General features: G+C 29.2%; 1 protein-coding gene across 1 annotated transcript; it reads left to right on the plus strand.

Moving 5' to 3' along the window:
* The first annotated feature begins 2,281 nt into the window (after window positions 1-2,281).
* Window positions 2,282-6,620, plus strand: LOC120089433 (protein CNGC15b). Its single transcript, XM_039046894.1, has 9 exons — window positions 2,282-2,411; window positions 2,530-2,619; window positions 3,139-3,216; window positions 3,384-3,933; window positions 4,019-4,231; window positions 4,348-4,637; window positions 5,059-5,170; window positions 5,263-5,499; window positions 5,631-6,620. Exons 3-9 carry the CDS (start codon window positions 3,188-3,190, stop codon window positions 6,300-6,302), a joined length of 2,103 nt encoding a protein of 700 aa, XP_038902822.1. The 5' UTR covers window positions 2,282-2,411; window positions 2,530-2,619; window positions 3,139-3,187; the 3' UTR covers window positions 6,303-6,620.
* The last annotated feature ends 13,535 nt before the right edge of the window (window positions 6,621-20,155 follow it).

The raw sequence follows: 20,155 nt of genomic DNA on the forward strand, positions 1-20,155 counted from the left end.
TATATATTGTTTATTAATTCCTCAATGTTTATTTTTCTACATTAATTATTTGGAGAGAAAATATATTTCTTTTCTTGTATTTTAAGCATTTAAATATAGTCCCTTCAAAAGAAAATAGGGTAGATGAAACTCGACAAAATGTTTGTTAGTGTGGGAAATCACATGCATTCATGGTCGTTGCGGGCTCTTCTTGGGCTAGTTTGTCGGTCTACTTCTTTTGTCTAGTCTCATATGGTGAGAGTTCTTCACTCTGATGTAATGTTAAGCCACTCTTATGTCTAAGTTAGTATAGTGAGTGTATACTTTAGCTAAACACAAAAGTAAGGTCATAGTTATCCTTTAGAGATTACTTTACTCTTCTCCTTTTGAGTCGTCAAACTAGAGTATTCATAATGCCCTTTCTTTGATACACGTTGTCAGAGTTATTAAATGAAGCTATGACTATGTATAACCCCAACAATATTAGAGTAGTTATGGCAGTTGAGGCTGCGGGGCAACAAATCAGGTACGATTTGATTATTTCTCGATTGATATTCCATCGACTTAGCTGATTGGCCCGAAATCTGAAGCTTTAACTTTTTTCTTTTGAGATGTGCATTTCTCCACGTTGCTCCTAGTTAAGCTTAAACCGGCTCATGAGATTTTGGCCTTGCCTGAAGCAACCCTTAATAAAAGTTCAAAATTATGTGCTTAAAATGAAGATAAGATTGCACTCATATAAGTGGTGGTTAAACATTGTTTAGTAGACTACTTGTTTGGTTCATCTCCTTTATCAGCACGTTGATCTCTACTCTCAATAGTAAAATGAGCAAATATAAGCAATTAACATAGTATTTGTACTATCAATCTTGAAGTCAAAGATTTGATTCCCCCAATCCCGTATATGATTAAAAAACGTCTCTTAATCTCGCTAATTTTCAAATAATCAATTTAGTTCTTAAACATTTTATCTGAACAATTGAGAAATATATTTACATTATCCTACTTTTTGTTTATTATTTTTTATTAAGTCAGATGGAAATTAACTTCAAATTTATAGAAAATATCGTTTTATTTTTTTCTCAAAAGTGCAATGGCTAATGTTTTTTCATTCTACTAAAAAGTCAGTGCGTCTAAATTTAGTTCTTTTAAACATAATTCAACCGTCCTATTTATTCCATGTCATCTTCTCTCAAACATTCTAGAGGATTTTTATTTCAAAATATTTTTAAAATGTATGTGAAATGTCAAAGGTATAACATCCCAAATAAAAGAAGTATTTTTTTTAAAGAAAAGATAAAGTTTAATAGTATTTTTTAAGCTCGATTTGTTAATCATATGATTTTTAGTTTTTGGTTTTTGAAAATTATACCTATTTTTTTTCTAATTTTTTTCTAATAATTTTCATCTTTATTGAGTAATAGAGTTAAATTCTTGCAAAATTTCAAAAACAAAAACAAGTTTTTAATTTTTTTCCCTCTAAACTTGACTCTTTTTTTTTTTTTTTTATATTGGTAGAAGTATATAAATAACAAAAAAATTAGAGGTGGAAGAGATATTTATAAGCTTAATTTTCAAAAACTAAAATAAATAATCAAATTATTGTCAAACACAACCTTAATAATTTAACTTTTGCACTACAAATAGTCTCTTCTTAAGATTTTATTATTTTGAAATAGAATTTTTTTTATAGAGAGTGTCATCTTAATTATTAGTGTTGAAATGTCTTGAATTTATTGTCTGGCGCTACAAACAACCAAGTATGGGAGTTTCGCATTCAAAATTTATTCAGAATTTGTATTTAACATATTTAATTATTTATAGTTATTTACGATTATGACTCTAAGGTTTAAAGAGATGTATTACATAAACTCTTTAACTCGAGTGTACCGTCGTTTTGTATTCAGAAACTATTATCTTTAATAATATTGTTCTTTCTCTATCTCGTGAACATAGCTAACACACTATTAATGAATTATGTATATTTTTGTGTCGATCTTTTTTACGTTTGTTTTTGTGCATGCACACATGGATTTTATTATTATTTTATTATTTTTTTTAAAAAAAATGTTGTTTATTCCAAAAGGAGCAATAATGGAAAAATGAAGTACATATGTAATATCCATCTACAAAACAATCAAAAGCCAAACCTTTGGTTTCCTCGAAGGAAAAAAAAACAAGAAAAAGAAAAGGAAAAGTCAGTTTTTGGTTTTTCTTATTCCTTGACAGAACAGAAGGAGTCAACTCCACACAAGAACAACTGCAGGGTAAAAGGGTCAAAAAAGTTCCTTTTTTTAAAAAAAAAAAAAAAATACTTTAAATAATATTTTTAAAAAATCCAAAAGAAGCATCTTCTTCCATTTTCATGAAACTTTTTTAGACCCATTCTCTGTTTTGGACTCTCTCTAGACGCATGGAAGCACTTCTTCTTGGTAACCATTTTTTATTTCATAATTTTCAGTGTCATTCTTCTCTTTGAACCCACATACTAACCTTTTCCTACTCTCTCATTTCTCTTTTCTCATGTCTATTTCATTGAACATTTCAAAGCCCATTTCCCCATTTCATTCAAATTCTGAGTTTCAACCCCTCATTTCGGCTAGAAGAACAACAAGCCCTTCTCTTCATGCTCTGAAACAGGTATTTCTGCAAAACCCATCATCGATTTTTACTGGTTCTTATTGAGATGCAATCTTACTGTTTTTCCCCCTTTACCTTCTTTCTCTTGTCGGTGTGTGTGTGTGTGTGAATGAGAGCGAGAAATGTTTTGGTTTAAAGAATTGGACTTAGTTTAATGAACTTCAGCGTTTGAAAGAAGCAAAGTTCCCCCCATCACTGTTCTTTGTTGGGGTTGGGGTTGGCGGGGGGAGATTCTCTATGGTAAAGTATTTGGTTGTTGAAAAGGGTATTATAATACAAAAGTACTCACATGTCCAACTTGTTCATTTGAGTTGTGAAGTTTGAGAGGCTTTACAGCTTTATCCTTGCTGCAATCTTTTAATTCACATGATTCGTGGTGACACCAGGCATGGAAAACCTTCCTCTTTTAGTTTATGTGGCCTTGAATTCATGCCTTGTCTTTTTTCAGTTATTATGAACTTTAACATAATATGACATTTGTAGCTTTCTGACCTCTAATGTTATTTCCTTGTGTTGCAGGTTAACTCCATTATAACTGCAGCCAAAGTTTTCATTTGGGAATATCTTTATGGCTTATGGTAATTCTAGATCCATAAGGTTAGTTTCTGTTTCAATCTTAGAACTGAGGGCACAAATTTTTAACAGTATTTCTGTTGTTTTCTCTAGCATTTTATTGTAATTGGTTTGCACTTAGTTGAAATTTAAGCATCGTGACACGATATTATCTATTGTATTTATGATTTGAAGATGGTTTTTTCTTTCAGGTTCCAAGATGATCTCGAATCGTCTGCCCTGCCTACTATCAATGGTGGCAGTGTCACAAAGATCATATATAACATTGATGGCACACAAATACCGGAATCGAGCAGCAAGAGAACTGTGGCTTCTAGGAAGTCTGGAAGATCCCTGAGAGCTAAAGTTTTGTCTAGAGTTTTCTCAGAAGATTATGAGAGAGTACAAAGAAAAATATTGGATCCTAGGGGACAAGTCATAAGGCGATGGAATAAGATATTTTTAGTTGCTTGTTTAGTCTCTTTGTTTGTAGACCCTCTTTTCTTTTACCTGCCTGTGGTCAGGGATGAGGTGTGCATCGATATAGGAGTAGGTCTTGAAGTCGTCCTCACAACTATAAGATCAATAGCTGATGTTTTCTACACAATTCAGATTTTCATTAAGTTCCGTACAGCTTATGTTGCGCCCTCTTCTCGTGTATTTGGGAGAGGAGAGCTTGTTATAGATCCTTGTAAGATAGCAATAAGGTATCTACGCCATGGTTTCTGGATTGATCTCATTGCAGCCGTGCCAGTTCCACAGGTATATGTCGGTCCATCAATTGCTTTTCTGTTGGTGTTCGATATGAGGTTGCCAAATTGTTGATCTAAGCCTTGGGCCTTTGTAGGTACTGATCTGGATTGTCATTCCCAACCTTAGTGGTTCAACAATGACGAACACCAAGAACTTCCTAAGGTTCTTCCTCATATTCCAGTACCTCCCAAGGCTTTTTCTCATATTTCCTCTCTCAACACAAATTGTTAAGGCCACTGGACTTGTGACACAAACAGCATGGGCTGGAGCTGCTTATAACCTGATTCTTTATATGTTGGCAAGCCATGTAAGTAGAAAAATATTACCTTTTCTAATTGCCCCTGAAGTGGAAATTAGGGATTAAAATGACAACAAATGACTTATTTGTATCCCACTGCGTCTATTGTTGTATCCTTTTAAAAGGTTTTAGGAGCCTGCTGGTACCTTCTTTCAATTGAGCGTCAAGAAGCATGCTGGAGAAGACTTTGTATGTTTGACAAATCTTGTACAGATGGATTCTTCGACTGTCATAAGGTCGATAACCCTCAAAGGGACTCGTGGTTTAATAAGAGCAACATTAAAAGTTCATGCAATCCAAATGGTTCCTTTTATCAATTCGGTATATATGGTGATGCAATAACTTTCCATGTCACAACCTCAGCATTTTTCAACAAGTACTTCTACTGTCTTTGGTGGGGCCTGAAAAATCTCAGGTGAGCTACTCCTGCATTTTGATTATGTCAGCATAAAGTTTTTTTTTCACGTTCTTCTCATAAGGAGAAACAATGTCACATTTTGGGTTTTTTTCATATGATTTAAAGAGACAGGCCTCCAATGTGATCAGGGGCTAACATAGGCCAAAGGGAGTCTGTATATTTTAGATTTGTTTTCTGAAAGAAAAATGTTCTTTTAACCATCAAATGGTTGATGATCAGGAAACCTACCACTGAAAGTTTTCTTTCAAAGGGAAGAACATTATGTTGTCATGAAGCTTGCTGAAGAAAGTAGTCTTCGATTTCTACGTCACTCACTGTTGCTGTTCAAGCCATTCTTCTTCTGGCTTACTAGTGACCCTTCAGTCCATTAAAAAGTTTGATACAAAAAATTCCAATTTCCTTTCATTTACATGTGCAGTTCCTTGGGACAAAATCTTGCCACAAGCACTTTTGTTGGGGAAATAATTTTTGCCATTATTGTGGCAACTCTTGGACTGGTTCTGTTTGCATTGCTCATTGGTAATATGCAGGTAAGCCTTTCATATAATAGCTATTGTAATAAACCATTAGTTCCAATCCCCTTCTGCCATGTATCTAAATAAGGCACTAAATTATTATGCAGAAATACCTCCAATCAACAACGGTTCGATTAGAAGAGTGGAGAATAAGGAGAACTGATACGGAACAATGGATGCATCACAGGCAACTACCTCCAGAGCTCAGACAATCTGTCCGCAGATATGATCAGTATAAGTGGGTAGCAACTCGAGGAGTCGATGAAGAAGTGTTGCTTAGAAGCCTTCCCTTGGATCTCCGAAGAGACATAAAACGTCACCTTTGCCTTGACCTCGTTCGAAGGGTAAGTTTCACATATACATTTACATGACATATGGATATGGAGGAGCATTGTTGGAATTGATCACTCAGAATTACAATTTGTGGCAAATGAAACTGATTCTTCTCTGTGCACTCTCTTCTTGATCTTGGCAGGTTCCATTGTTTGATCAAATGGACGAAAGAATGCTAGATGCAATATGCGAGAGACTTAAACCTGCCTTGAGCACAGAAGGCACATTTCTCGTGCGAGAAGGCGACCCCGTCAATGAAATGCTATTCATAATCAGAGGTCATCTCGACTCATACACCACTAATGGTGGTAGAACTGGGTTTTTCAACTCCTGTCGTATTGGCCCAGGTGATTTCTGTGGTGAGGAGCTGCTGACTTGGGCTCTCGACCCTCGTCCAAGTGTTGTACTTCCTTCTTCCACTCGCACAGTCAAAGCCATCTCTGAGGTAGAAGCATTTGCTCTCATAGCAGAGGACTTGAAATTTGTATCCTCCCAGTTCAGAAGACTACACAGCAAACAACTGAGACACAAGTTTCGATTCTACTCGCATCAATGGCGAACATGGGCTGCATGCTTTGTTCAAGCAGCATGGCGGAGATATAAGAGACGCAAAGAGCGAGCTGAGCTCAGGGCTAGAGAGAGTTATCCAGCTACCAAAGTTGAGTCCCCGCTTTCACCACCAACGACATCAAACTTGGATTCACGCCCAGGAAACGCTAGAAGGGGATTGAATAAGCGTTGTGTGTCGGATGCTGGTGTCGTAAGCTCGTTGCAGAAGCCAGAAGAGCCTGACTTCTCCATCGTCGAGGAATAAAGTGATTGATCAAAGCTCGGCTGAAAAACCAGCAACTTTAGTCTGTACAGGTGGGGTGTGAATGGTGAAGCTATACTACTATTGGTTGTTCCGTGTAAAATGAAAGTTTGCTCAAGAAAATTTGATGTGGGGATTTTTGTTGACCTTTTTTTTTTGTTAGGATGTGGTGTTAGTGTAACACCGTGCAAAAACCAGGGAAAATAGCTCAAAGAGATGTATGAATGATGTAAAGCAGCACAATAAGTTTCTATAATTTGTATGTTAAGTGTTGTGATCGGGTTTGATTAACTTCTTAAACTCCATGTTTGAAGTTTTACATTTTTCTATTATATTTATATATTTTCCCCCTATTTTGAGACTTTAAAATGATAATTAGTAAGTTATTAAGCTAAGCTAATTGGTTATAGGATCTCAAAAGAGGGGCTCTAACATACCCTGATAACCAAAGGCCGAACTATTTTTGCATTTCGAACTTGCCCATGCAAATGTTATACCGCATCCTTTACTAGGTTTATTATTTTGATCCCGTTTAGTAATTATTCTATTTTATTTTTATTTTTTTTGAAAATTAAGTCTGACATTATCAACATCTTCAAATTTTTTCCTTTGTTATCTGTTTTTCATCAATGGTTTAAAAAAACCAAGCCAAATTTTGAGAATTAAAAAAAGTTGTTTTCCAAAAGTTGTTTTTATTTTTGAAATTTGACTAAGGATTCAACAATTGTACTTAAAAGAAAGATGCAAATTGTTGTAAGAAATACGGATGAAATAGGTTTAATTTTCAAAAACAAAAATAAAAAACCAAATGGTTACCAAATGGGACCTTCATAATTAATCCTTTCAATGTATTTGTTTTTTTCCCCATTTTATTTCATTATACCAACACATAATTTTGAACTTTGAAACGAATATGAAAAATATTAACATGAAATAACAATTTGTTTGACTTAATATTTGTATAAAAAGGGCCAATTTGAACACTTTTGTGGATGGGATAGCAGGGCAGTTCAAAAAGCCGAATCAACCCAACCCAATCCAAATAGAATTACGGGGCGTAAAACAAAAAAAATATGTTGATTCGGGTATTTGGATTGGGTTGATTCATATATTCACTTGAAATAATCTAAACCAATTCGAACCAACCCAAACTTATTATTGATTTTAAAAAATATTGTTTTTTTACTTAGGATAGAATTTATTTTAATTTCATAATTTTTTTGGATAATGTATTCTCCAACTTCTAAAAAAAATTTAATTTTCGTAATATAAATTGAAATTGAGTTATTAATCTTAATTCAATATACGTAAATAATTAAATAAAATTTTTATATATTAACATAATATTTACTTTTGCAATAAAAATTTAAATAAATGATCAAAATAACTCAAACCAACTCAATCCATGATAAATAATAAGAGTTATTTGAGTTAAAAAAAAAAAAAAAATTATCATGCGAATAATTGAGTTGAGTCACAAAAGTGCTTCGACCTAACCCAATCCTGAATGTAGATGGAAAGGCCCAATCATTACACTTGAAAGTTTGGAGCTCGTACTAAATGGGCCTGGGTTCGTTCAAAGTATACGGCCTGTCTCAACCATCTTTTATTTATCTACTTTCTATTTTGCCTCCCAAATGGAAAGAACCATGGCTTTAGTTGTTAGAAGTGTTATGGGAAAAATAATATTAAAACTGAGTAATGATGAGTCCATTGATAGAATTGGGTCGATTCCACATTCCCTCTAAAGTTCGCCATTTAAAGTTGTCAACCAAAAAAATAAAGCATTGAAGTAAATGATTTATAGCCTCATTTTAGACATTCATATTCATCCCTTCTATAAATTTAAAACTTAGCTTACACTTTTAGGCTCCAACAAAATAAAGTTGTGCATTAAGTTCTCTTTTTTTTTGGACCATATGACAATCTTGTTTAATTAAACCCCCCCAAAAAAGGACACGAATGATTTATTTCAATTGAATTTCACATAGGAAAAGAGAAATAAAAATTAAACGGTCCATTTATGCTATGATTCACATTTTATTTTGATTTCGTACATGAGAGGGTGAAAATGTGGTGGACAAATCAATGGTGGTGGTCAACATTTAACCCTCTAAAAGTGGGACAGCTCAGTAAAAATGAGACATGGAATAATAATAATAATAAGAGATGGGCCAATGGTTATTACCATGGCCCACCCAAGAAACCAAACCCACTTTAAAGAGACAAGAGTGGGCCCATTTTCGCCACATCAGCCTAGTGAGTCCCACAAGCAAGCAATGGGTCCATTTTGACTAGAGCCTCTCAAGGTTTTATTTTAGAAAGAAAATTTTCTAGTATTGCCCTAATACATCCTATTTACATTCAACATTGGATCTATTATTTTATTAGATGGGCTTCATAGAATTCTTAGATCTTGAATTTACGACAAGCAATGAATGAAAAGTGGTATAATTCTTTTCATAACAACCTAATACTATTAACTTTTTTTTTTATGAAAAAAAAAATTATAGTATTACGTGTGACGCCTATAAAATAAAATATCTTATTATGACCTGTCAAAAGTTGAACAAATAATGTAAACTAGAACTAAAGTGAGTTTGACTTAATGATATTAGTATGAATTTTGTCTCTAGAGGTCAGAGGTGTAATCTACCTTCCAAAAAGAATAATAATAATAAGAACTAAATTTGTAATTTAACAAAAAAAAAAAAAATGTATGTACTATTACAATAATAAAACTTTTTTTGTGATAAGGCTAAGAGTGAGGGTGTTATGTGAAAAGTTGAATCTGAATTTAGTTGCAAAAGATGGATGCTTTTAACCCAACTTTCAAACTCTTTGATTAATTATAATTCAGAAAAAGTTTGAAAGAAGAAAATGGAAAAGAAAAGGAAAAAAGTAAAATAAGAAAAAAAAAAAAGGGAATGAAAGGTGTTTAAAACAGATTTGGGACATTCATGTAAAATGGTAAGATATAAGGGGTCAGTGAGAGAGTTTTCATTGACTTGAGGGCATTATTGAAAGGACAAAACGGAATTGAGTAATTAAAGCCAAAGTTGTTGGGATTAGGAACAGATTCTGGGAATTAATTATAATGAAATTAAATTAACATACCAAATTAAAATTAATTAATCGATTACTTAAGGAGGTAAATAGTAATGTTGAAAAACAAGAGGAGATGATTCGGACACTGCAACGACTGAAAAGAAACAAAATTATCCTTGGGGGTCCAAATAGAAAGAATAACATTATTTGGGGATACAGAAAAATAAATAAATAATGAAAAAAAAATTAAAGTAAAATTTGGTTGCATTATCGTCAAGTCCCCACTCTTATTCGTGCGACCATGTGATGTTTAGAACAAAGTCCAACGCTAAAATAATAATGTTGTGTCCTAACTACAGTATTCTGTCTTCCTTTTTTTTCCTCTCCATGAAGATTCATTTCATAAATTGCACGATTTATCATGCAGTTTTATATATATATATACACGGATAATCAAACTTCAAACTTCAAAATCAATAATATAGATTATTATATTATAGTAAAATATGAAAAAACTCTTTAAACTTAGCCGTATTAACTCTAATTAAATTTTCTTATTGTATACTTCGTTTGGGAATCAGTTCAAATGATATAAACAATACGAAAATTTTGAGAGGGTATTCATATAATTTGGATAAAAAAGGATTTTACGTGATATAACAATTTTTCACATAATATATTCTTTCTGGAGGGTCATGACTTTTTTTTTTTATTAATTTTTGTGTTTCGTAGTTTTATTTTCTTATTTCTATTTTTTTTATTATTATTCATGGCATGTTTTTTATAATAGAAATTTCATGTTAGCTGAATTATATTTATGTATTTTTTATGTGCTTAAACTTTTTATAAGGTACATTTTTTATTTCTACTGTTTGAAATTAAAGAGGAGAGAGAAGAGAGGTTATCTGCAGTTTTGGGAGAACAATAACAGAAAAAGGAGGAGATGGTCAAATAATTTTTATTTATTTATTTTATCTTGTTGAATTTTTCCTTTAATTCAAGTTCCCATTGCTTTTTCTTTTTTCTTTTTTTTTTTTCCATGCGTATTCGTTCCAAATCCCAAAAATGTTCTAAAATGCTGAATTTTTCTTTTTCAAATTAAGAAAAAAAATCTTAATTTTGACTTGTGTTTGGTAATGTTCCACTAATTATGTTGTATTCAACAAAAAAGAACAATATAAAAAATGCTCAAGCGAAATGAAGAAAACCACAATGTTAATTTAAAACATAGAAATGTGAAAAGAGATAAAGTTGATTTTTTGATTTTTTTTTAAATTATAATTTATCCTCTAAATTTCTTAGATAAAAAATATAATAGACCCTTGAATAAAATTTATAGTTTAAAATTATTACATAGATGTGTCATTGTTATGGGTTACAGAATCAAATGGCATTGTCCTTTATATATGTAGACCACAGTAAAAATAAATAATTTACTGGCAGATATCGAAGGTAAAAATAAAATCGTTAAGAGAGTAGGGCTAATGTTTCAAAATTGTACAGATTAGGTGGAAGGGTTATATTATTAGGAGGAATCGATAAAAAATGACAACGAAAATAATTATTATGTTTGCTCATATATGGAAAATCAGCATATGGGAAGTAGGGACATTAATAATCTAATTCAAGTAAACTTGGAATCCAATTATCGTAATGTTCCTTGAACTTCGCACACCATTTTTTTTTTTAATAATTTTTAGGCCTATTAATATCATGCAATTAAGGGTCGTTTATTTTTCCATGAAGTGGATATCTAGATTATCGTTTTTTTATTATTATTATAAAATGCTCTAACATTTAAAAGATTTTCAACCATCCTAAGATATCTTACAAAAGGCATCTCGAGAGTTTTATATGTCCTCTTTAAATATGGGTTTTCATATTCTCGAGCTGAGGACATTCTCAGTTTACTTTTTTATCCTTCCTTTTTTCTTATGTATATATCATTCTTCATTTACATTATATAATTAAAATAAATTTTGTCAACCATGTATATGTAGATCTTATAATTTTTTAAACTAGATATTTAAATTTAATTTAATATTTATTTTTATAAAAAAACCTTAAATTATTATATAATATTTTGGGGAGGAAAACAAAAAAATATATAAAAATAATATAAATTATATTAAAAAAGAAATTCAAATGGATAAAAACAAAGATATTATATTAGTTCAAACTATATTAAATTAATTATGAATTATTAAATAGTTGTAAGAATATTATTGAAATATTATGTAAATTTAAGATATATCTAAATAAAAATCGTTAAAAAATAAATACAATAATAAAATATTCTTAGATATATAAAAAAATATATATTATTAACAAACAAATGTGGTAATGTAAAGATGTTGGATATTTACAATTTTGTATGTCTATAATCTAGAGTATCTAAAAAATTCGATTATCTACCTTCCAAAAAAACAATGAATGCTCAAGATTATGTTACAAAATTAACTCAAAACTTTTGATTTTTTTTCCTTAAATTCATGTATTTAAGATTTATTAGAGATAAATTTCAATTTTACATAGAATTGACCAATGCCCTCTCTGTCTCATTTTTCAAGGCTAAACAAAATAATCGGCGAATTCGACTCTATTTATAAATATGAGTTCAGCCTATTATTTCAAAAGATTTCCCTTTCATAAGAAAATTTATTGGAAAAATATTCCAATGAATTGATATTTTTTTTTTCCAAATTTAATGAACGTATGAAAACCTCTCTTTTGATTTAAATAATCATTATTTGTTCTTCTATAGGGGACTGATTGCGATTGTTCAAGCAACTTCCCTAATTATTGATGATCACTTGCCAACTAAAATTAAATAATTGAATTAATTAGATTAGAATCTAATTGCACGAAATAAATATATTATTAATTATAATTATAATTATTTTTTATTGCCTAAATATATAGATTTGTCTTAAATTGTATCAACATCAACAAACAAGACGATATTATGAAATAGAATCGTCGTTAATTCCAATTTTAAATAGTGAACCATTTATGTCATTATTATAACCTGTGCTGCAAATTATATAGTAGTGATGAAATTGTCCACATTAATGCATAGCACATAACATGACGGAGTTTTAAATATCGACACTTACTTATTTTAACTAAATATTTACATTTATTAATAATCACGATTCATGATTTCGAAGATATTTCTTTGTTTTTTTTTTAATTATCATATGTCATATGTTTAGTTATTAAATCTTAACTATTCATGTAACAATTATCAACCATGTCATCATGAATTTCATATAGATAAATGATTTAAGATTGCTTTTTAATTTTTTTTTTAAGACACAAAAGTCTACTAGACAAATTTGAATGAATAATTAGCTAGAAAGAAGATAGATGAAGATTCATGCATAGTTATTCAAAAAGAAGATTTAAAGAAATAGTCTATTGGACTCAAAAAGGCATTGACAAAAATATCTTTACTTTTTGTCAATATTTTATGAAACTATATTATTTTTAGAAAGTACATTAAAAAAAAAAAAAACTAAATCTTTTCTCCAGATTATAATTATTAAGTTGTATCTAAATTTTAAAATGCACTATGGTTTATTTGCAATGCAACGTTCTTCTGTTTTAGTTTGATTTGATCAAGAAATTAATGAAAAAATGTTCACTTTTTTTCTTTTTTTTGTAAAGATATTAAATTAAATATACAAATTTGGAGAATCAAACCTCTAATCTCGAAGTTGATAATATAAATACTATATGAATTGAATTAAATTCATTTTAACCATTTTTTTTCTTAATATAGTTGACGAACATTATTTATATAAAAATAAAAAAAGGTATTAAATGAAGTAATGAATAATTTGAATGATCATCACGAATGTATAGAACAATAAATTATATGAGACAATATTTAGCCGGAACAAGTACCTATCTTTATCTAACATTAATTATATTAATTGTGTTACAACTGTAAACCTTATTAAAAACAAAATAAAAAAAAAAACAAAAACAAAAACAAAAATAACTTATCGGAAAAACAAGAAAATTATTCTGAGGCCAACATAACCGTAGACGTCCTTAAAGTTAAAAAAAAACATTTAACCATAGAGCTACGGTCAAAAAGGAATCTAGCGCATAGCAGTTGCTACATTCATATATAGCCACATAGATCTAGTGCTTTCGTATCACTCACTCCATCCAGATTTAGCCACATTATTAATTAATTCATTTATTATCTTTTTAGATAACAACTTCATTTATTATTTTACTTCATTAATTTCACAACTGACTAATAATTAATAATAGGGCGTGTGTACATCATTTTATTAATTTCTCCTTGAAATGTTTATATTTCTATCATTTTATTAAATTTTCGTTATACTGTAAAAAAGTTTAACACAATAAAATAATCATCAAAATATCATTCATATAAATATATTTTATTTGAAAACACAATATGTTTATTTATTAATTTAAATTTATTTTTTGATTTTTTGATTTTTATAATTTTTCAAAATTATTCATCCAAATTGATATTTTATTAATATATTTATCGAAGTTTTTATAAAATTAAGATATCGATATTTTCATTGACGTTGATATCTTAAATCTTGATGTGTGCATATTCATGTGTGTAATATATTTGAGTCTAAGTTTTTTTAAAAAATTTCTACTCAATTTATAAATTTTGAAGAAAATTTATTTAGTTTTCATTAATAAACTTTAAAATTTTTAATTTTGTATCTACATTATATTTAGTTAATAATTACGTGGTACACAACTTTCATTCGTAATTCATAAATAATACATTCAAGATATATAATTCATATATGACTATGCATTATTTAATAACAGTGGAAGAAGATTTGTTGCATTTTTTGGGTTAAAAAAATATTGAAAATAAGATATAAAAGTCGAGCAATAGGTAACTTAGGATCCGTTTGGATTGACTTAAGAAAAAAAATGTTTTTAAAAGAAACTCATTTTTATTTAAACACTCTTGATAAAAAGAGATTAAAATACACTTGAAAAACTATTTTGAGTGGCTACCAAATATTTCAATTTTATCTAAAATGATTTATTTTTTAAATTAAACATTTGAAAATTTATTCCAAACACACCCTTAAACATGTGTGAAAAATGATGATTGAAAATGAAACTCTAAAATTATAGCTTTAAATAATATAGCTTAATTAATTAACAAATTAGTATTAACTATTTATTATCAATATTTTTATTTAATTATTAAATATAAATATATTATTTAGATTTAATAAATTTCAACTAATATCACTTACATTAATATTTTAGGTTATCTTAAATTATTATTATTAATTATCAGTATTCTAATGTATTTATATTTATTTTTAGTAATTAATTTAATTCTGTTTAATTTAAAAGTATTTATTTTTTATTTTATCTATTAAATAACTAGTTAACATTACATCCATTAATATTAAATTTAATTGATCTCTTACATTTAGCTAAGTAATTATTTACTTTTAGTTTCTACATAAAAACTATTGAATCGAACATAAATATTTAACTTTCAGACATTAATTATCCTATACATCCCAACACAAACATTAATCATCTCAAACATTTAAAATTCAGATACTCAAATTTCAGATATTTAATATTTATATTCATAAAACAATATTTGCGATTCAAACGACCTTTAGAACTAAAAGTCAAAACTTTTCTCTTCAGTAATCTGATTAGAAATTTGATCAAATGACCATATGATTTAATATGCCAAAATTTAATCTTAATATCATTCAAATTATTTTAATTGAGTTAATCATAACCCTTGGTTTCTAAATATATTCCATCGTCACTTTCTAACATTAAGATGCAAGTTTTTTCTTTTTCTTTTTCTTGTTCTTTTTATATTTTCTTTTCTTTTTAGAGTTTTTAAATTATCGGTGAAAATGAAATTGAAAAATAAAATTTAATACAAATCGTATAGAATATTGGTTAAAGTATGATTTTAGTCTCAAAATTTGTTGGAATTTATATTTTGTGTATAATAGATTTTTAAATTTTTAATTTTGTATCTATTAAATCTGTGATATATTCAATTTTTTCTAAAAAATTAAATTGATGATTAATCTATAATCTAAAATAAAATTATTCTAATAGAACCATAAAGTTTCAATTTGATGTTTATAGTAAGTATTTGAATTTTTAAAAAATGTTGATTAAGTCAACAACCTATTAGATACAAAATTGAAAATTTTAGCTCTCATTTGATAACAAATTAAAATTTCAGAATTAAACACATTTTCTCTCACTTTATTAGGGTGGTTTGCATCTTTCTTATGTAAATGAGTTGGTTCTTAATCACATTCCAAAACACAAAAATAAGTGTTTTAAGAAACTACTTTTTTAGTTTTCTAAACTTTGATTATTTTTTAGAAACATTGGTAAAAAGTAGATAATAAAACAAGAAATCTAGAGCTGAGTCCTAGAAGTTCTCAATTCCGCTTCTTGTTCAAAACACCTCCTTAAATAGTTTTTAAAGTTTATGAACATATTTGACACAAAATTGAAAGTTGCAAGACCTATCAAATATTTATAGAATTTCAAACATCAAATAGGCACAAACCTAAACGATAAAAAAATAATCTTGTGTTGTCCACCTATATTACTTAATCAGAAAATTAATAATCTCTACTTTATTAAAATGGGTCATATAAGGAGAATCTTTATCGGCCTCTTTTGCCCTTATAGTTGTGACTTTTTAAGTGTAGGTGTCCACTTGCAAGATAATGGAGGTAACTTTTCCAATTTTTAGTTTACAAAATAAATTTATATATTTAAAAATAAAGTCTTAGGTCGAACAAGTGCAATTGATGTTGACGGAACGCATCGAGGAATCAAATTCCCGCAGAAGTGTGTGAACACCTTACATTTAGATATTCGATTTTTATGAAAACAAAAACAGTAAAATAAAACATGCATTTGTAGGATAAAAATTCAAACAAAATTATAAGTATGCTATAAAAGAGGAAGAAGAAAAGAAATTGAAACTCACCTTTGTTGACTCCTCCAACTATCCTCTTCCACCGTTATCAACGATCTCGAACTTCTCCAAGAAGAAGGACACTACCAACAAAGTTACCTTTTCTCTAGGATTCCAAAGAACTTGGAAGAGTGGTCTCCAAGTGATAGGAAAAACATGCATATAGCGGAAGCAAACAGAATCAATAAACATTCTAATTACACTTAATTTGAATTTAAAAGCATGCATAAAATTTTTTTACAAAAGGAAGGTTTCATAGATATATACTTTTGTAGAAACTCTTCTAATCCTTGCTGAAATTCACGAATTTGACCTTCAAATCAGTAGTAGACTACTTAGAGGGTCTTCTATACTATTCTAAGTCTGAGTAGTGGAAACTCCCAATTAAGTTGTAGTTGAAAGGGTTTTGAGAGAGATGAGAATAAAAGAAAAAATTCAAAATTTCTCACTAATTTTTCCATGCATAAAATGAAAAAATTCAGATCATGAAACTTTTATCAAGCTTAACCATACAAGCACTACACACATTCAGCAAAGTGATACTTCAAACTGCACTAAATGAGTGTCGTAGGTGTCAAAAATTGAAAAACCCCGCTAAAAAATTTAAAATTCAAATTTTGTTTAAATTAATTGAAATCAATTTAAATAATAAACTCAATTTCTAAAATTGAATTTATTAAATTTGAAAATAATTTTATTTAAATAATTAAATAAATAAATTTAATTAATTAATTAAATAACAATAATTTATATCAAATATTAAATTAATAAAACACCTAATTTAAACATGAATCCTATTCATGTAATCAAAATTTAAATACTTAAAACTCTCCAGTTTATGTTTAATTTCAATAAACTAAAACTAAAACATTTAATTATATCGAATATAATTATTCAAACCTTAAAATTGAATTTCAACATTTTAAATTCAAAACCCTAATTTCAAATTTTGAACACTTCAAAATTTGCTTAATTTTCTAATCCAAGGTGTAAAGTTTTACGAGCTAGTAGAGAGACCTTATAAACCTACATATCATGAGCTCTAACGATTTGAGATTAATCGGTTAAATTATTTAACTCGAATAAATTAATATTCGTTAACCACCAAGACATACCACCATAGCTCGATGGTTGCACTCTCGATGTATTTCTGTCCATTTGGTTTAACCATAATCAGTAAGTCGATCCTTCATATGTTGTTTGTATTTACAGCTGGGTCAAAATTATCGTTTTGCCCCTGTAAATACATCTTACACCTTAAGCTTCCACCTATTCTCTATTGAACAATTGATTTATAGTCCAACTAATAAACCATGTCTCTCTCGGCCATGAGAGGGCAGGGTCCCTTTGTTCAAGACCAGAAATCAGTACTTAAGGGAATAACCTATCTGCTAACCATAAAACAGGTAGGAGTGAATTCCATCTTGTAGAACTATGTTTACAGCTATCTATCCGATCTTATCCTCAAAATGGAGGCTTGTTGAGTAGTGTTGTTGATCTACTATCACCTACGCAGATCAAAGGATGATCCTGAATATAAATAGGAGTTCATAATTAGCTCAAGATTAAGATCGAGTTATCCTAGGTCATCGAATTGAAATAGTCAGTTTTAACAGTAAACGGTCGTTATAAAGAAAAAAATAAAAAATGACTATTTTGTGGTCCGATTTTATGCAAAACTCTATTGCATAGGATGCCCCTACTTGCATGTCTCCACATGAATGATTTCAGGATCACATCGTTTGTATCATTATACAAAGTAGACCGCATCCATAGTGTCCCTAAGACGAGGTACCCAATCTCATCCATATACGTATAGACCATTTTAGCTATCTACTCGAACTTGATCCACTCTTATGTCTCCACATAAAGTTCAAATACTCATGTAATAGTCATGAATTCGTTTATTTGGATTTTTATTACATCATGCAATTTCAGTAACACTTTACTTTTATTAATAATAGAATATGTTTTCATGGTTTACGAACTACGAGTTTTAGGATATTCTCAACACCAAGAACTTTTGAGGAGGAAAAGGGTATATAATTTCTAGAGATAAGTTAGAGAGAATGTAGAGACTTGGAAGCTAAGTTTTGTGTGATAAAAAACCCCTTGCCCTAAATCGCTATAAGGATATATTTATATGTAAAAGGTTAAACCCTCCTCCAAGAATTTCCATTTATACCCTTAGGGGTAATTAATTAAATAACTCCTATTTAATTATCACAATAATTAAATAACCATATATTAAATCCTATTTAATATATATATTTTTTTAATTATCAGAAATATCATATATTTATACTAACATCTTATCATATATTTATACTAACCTCCAATCTCCATTATTTCTTAATCGTTTAATTAATCATTAATTAATCAATTAAATAACTATATTAAATCATATTTAATATGGAGTTAATTAACATATAAATATCACATATTTATATGTGTACATCTCTTTACGAACCAATTCATATAAATCTAATATTTGAATCTTATTCAAATTTTAGATCATATCTATAATTAACCATTATATATTAATCTCGTTAATATAAAATTTCCTAATTTGATTTACAATTTAAATCATTCCTTATTACTATTATTCAGCGAGCTAACAAGGGGACCTTATGAACCTACAAATTAGAAGCTCCAATAATATGAGATTAATTGATTAAACTCATTTAATTCAATTAATCAATATTCATTAACTACTGATTATTCCATTAAAAATTAGTTATATTTCTGTGTCCATAGATATAACTAGTCAATAGAGCGATGACCCTTCACAAATGCTCATAACTACAATTGGGTCAAAATACCGTTTTACCCTGCAGTTATATCTAATTCTTTAAGTACCACAGATTTCTCTGATAAATAAACACTTTTAGTCCAATTATAAACTAACACCTCTTGGGCTAGTGGGTGATTGGAGTCTCATTGTTTAAGACTCGAAACCAGCTATTAAGGAAGCAATTTATCTACTTTCCCAAGGAATGAGAGTGAATTTCATTTTGTGTAGCTGTGTTCCCAACTCCCCAATCAGACAAATAGTAGGCTTGTTGAGTCGACTATCATGGCTACTCTCACCCATACAGATCAAAGAACTGTCGTCATAAACAGAAGTTCACAACTCACTCATGATTAAGGTCAAGTCTCCTATGGTCATCATAGTGAACTATTAGTTTCTTCAAGTAACAGTGTTAGAAAGAGAAACTAATTATTTCGTGGTCCAATCTATGTATAAACTCCTTTATATAAGATATTCCACTCACATGTATTTAGATAAACAATATGGTTCATATTGTTTGTAACACTGACATCTCATATAACAATTACAAAGTGGGTCATATCCGCAGTGTTACTAGGATAAGACACCCAACCTCCATCCAATTACTGTAGACCTTTTAGGTTATTACTTGAACATGAAATACCTGTATGTCAACCACACACTGTTCAAGTGACATGATATAACATTGGATCTTAATTTATTGGATTGAATAAATGTTGTCTAAATAGCAAATAAAATACCAACAAAACTACAAACCACGAGATACACTAGATTTAGGACATCAATTCCAACACGCACCTCTTCAAGATAGGATGCAATAGATGCCAATTAGATATATCAGTTTAGGGGTGAACCCACACATATCGAATTAGTGTATTGATTCTTCCAATGTACATGTGAGGTGCACGTGTAAACAAATTAAATACTTGCATTTATATTCTTAAAATAAAATAACTCCATCAAATCCAAAGTTTAGAGGAAATACAAATACAAAAGAAAAATAGAGTATTT

Source organism: Benincasa hispida, chromosome 10, assembly GCF_009727055.1.
Source record: "Benincasa hispida cultivar B227 chromosome 10, ASM972705v1, whole genome shotgun sequence".
NCBI classification, from domain to species: domain Eukaryota; kingdom Viridiplantae; phylum Streptophyta; class Magnoliopsida; order Cucurbitales; family Cucurbitaceae; genus Benincasa; species Benincasa hispida.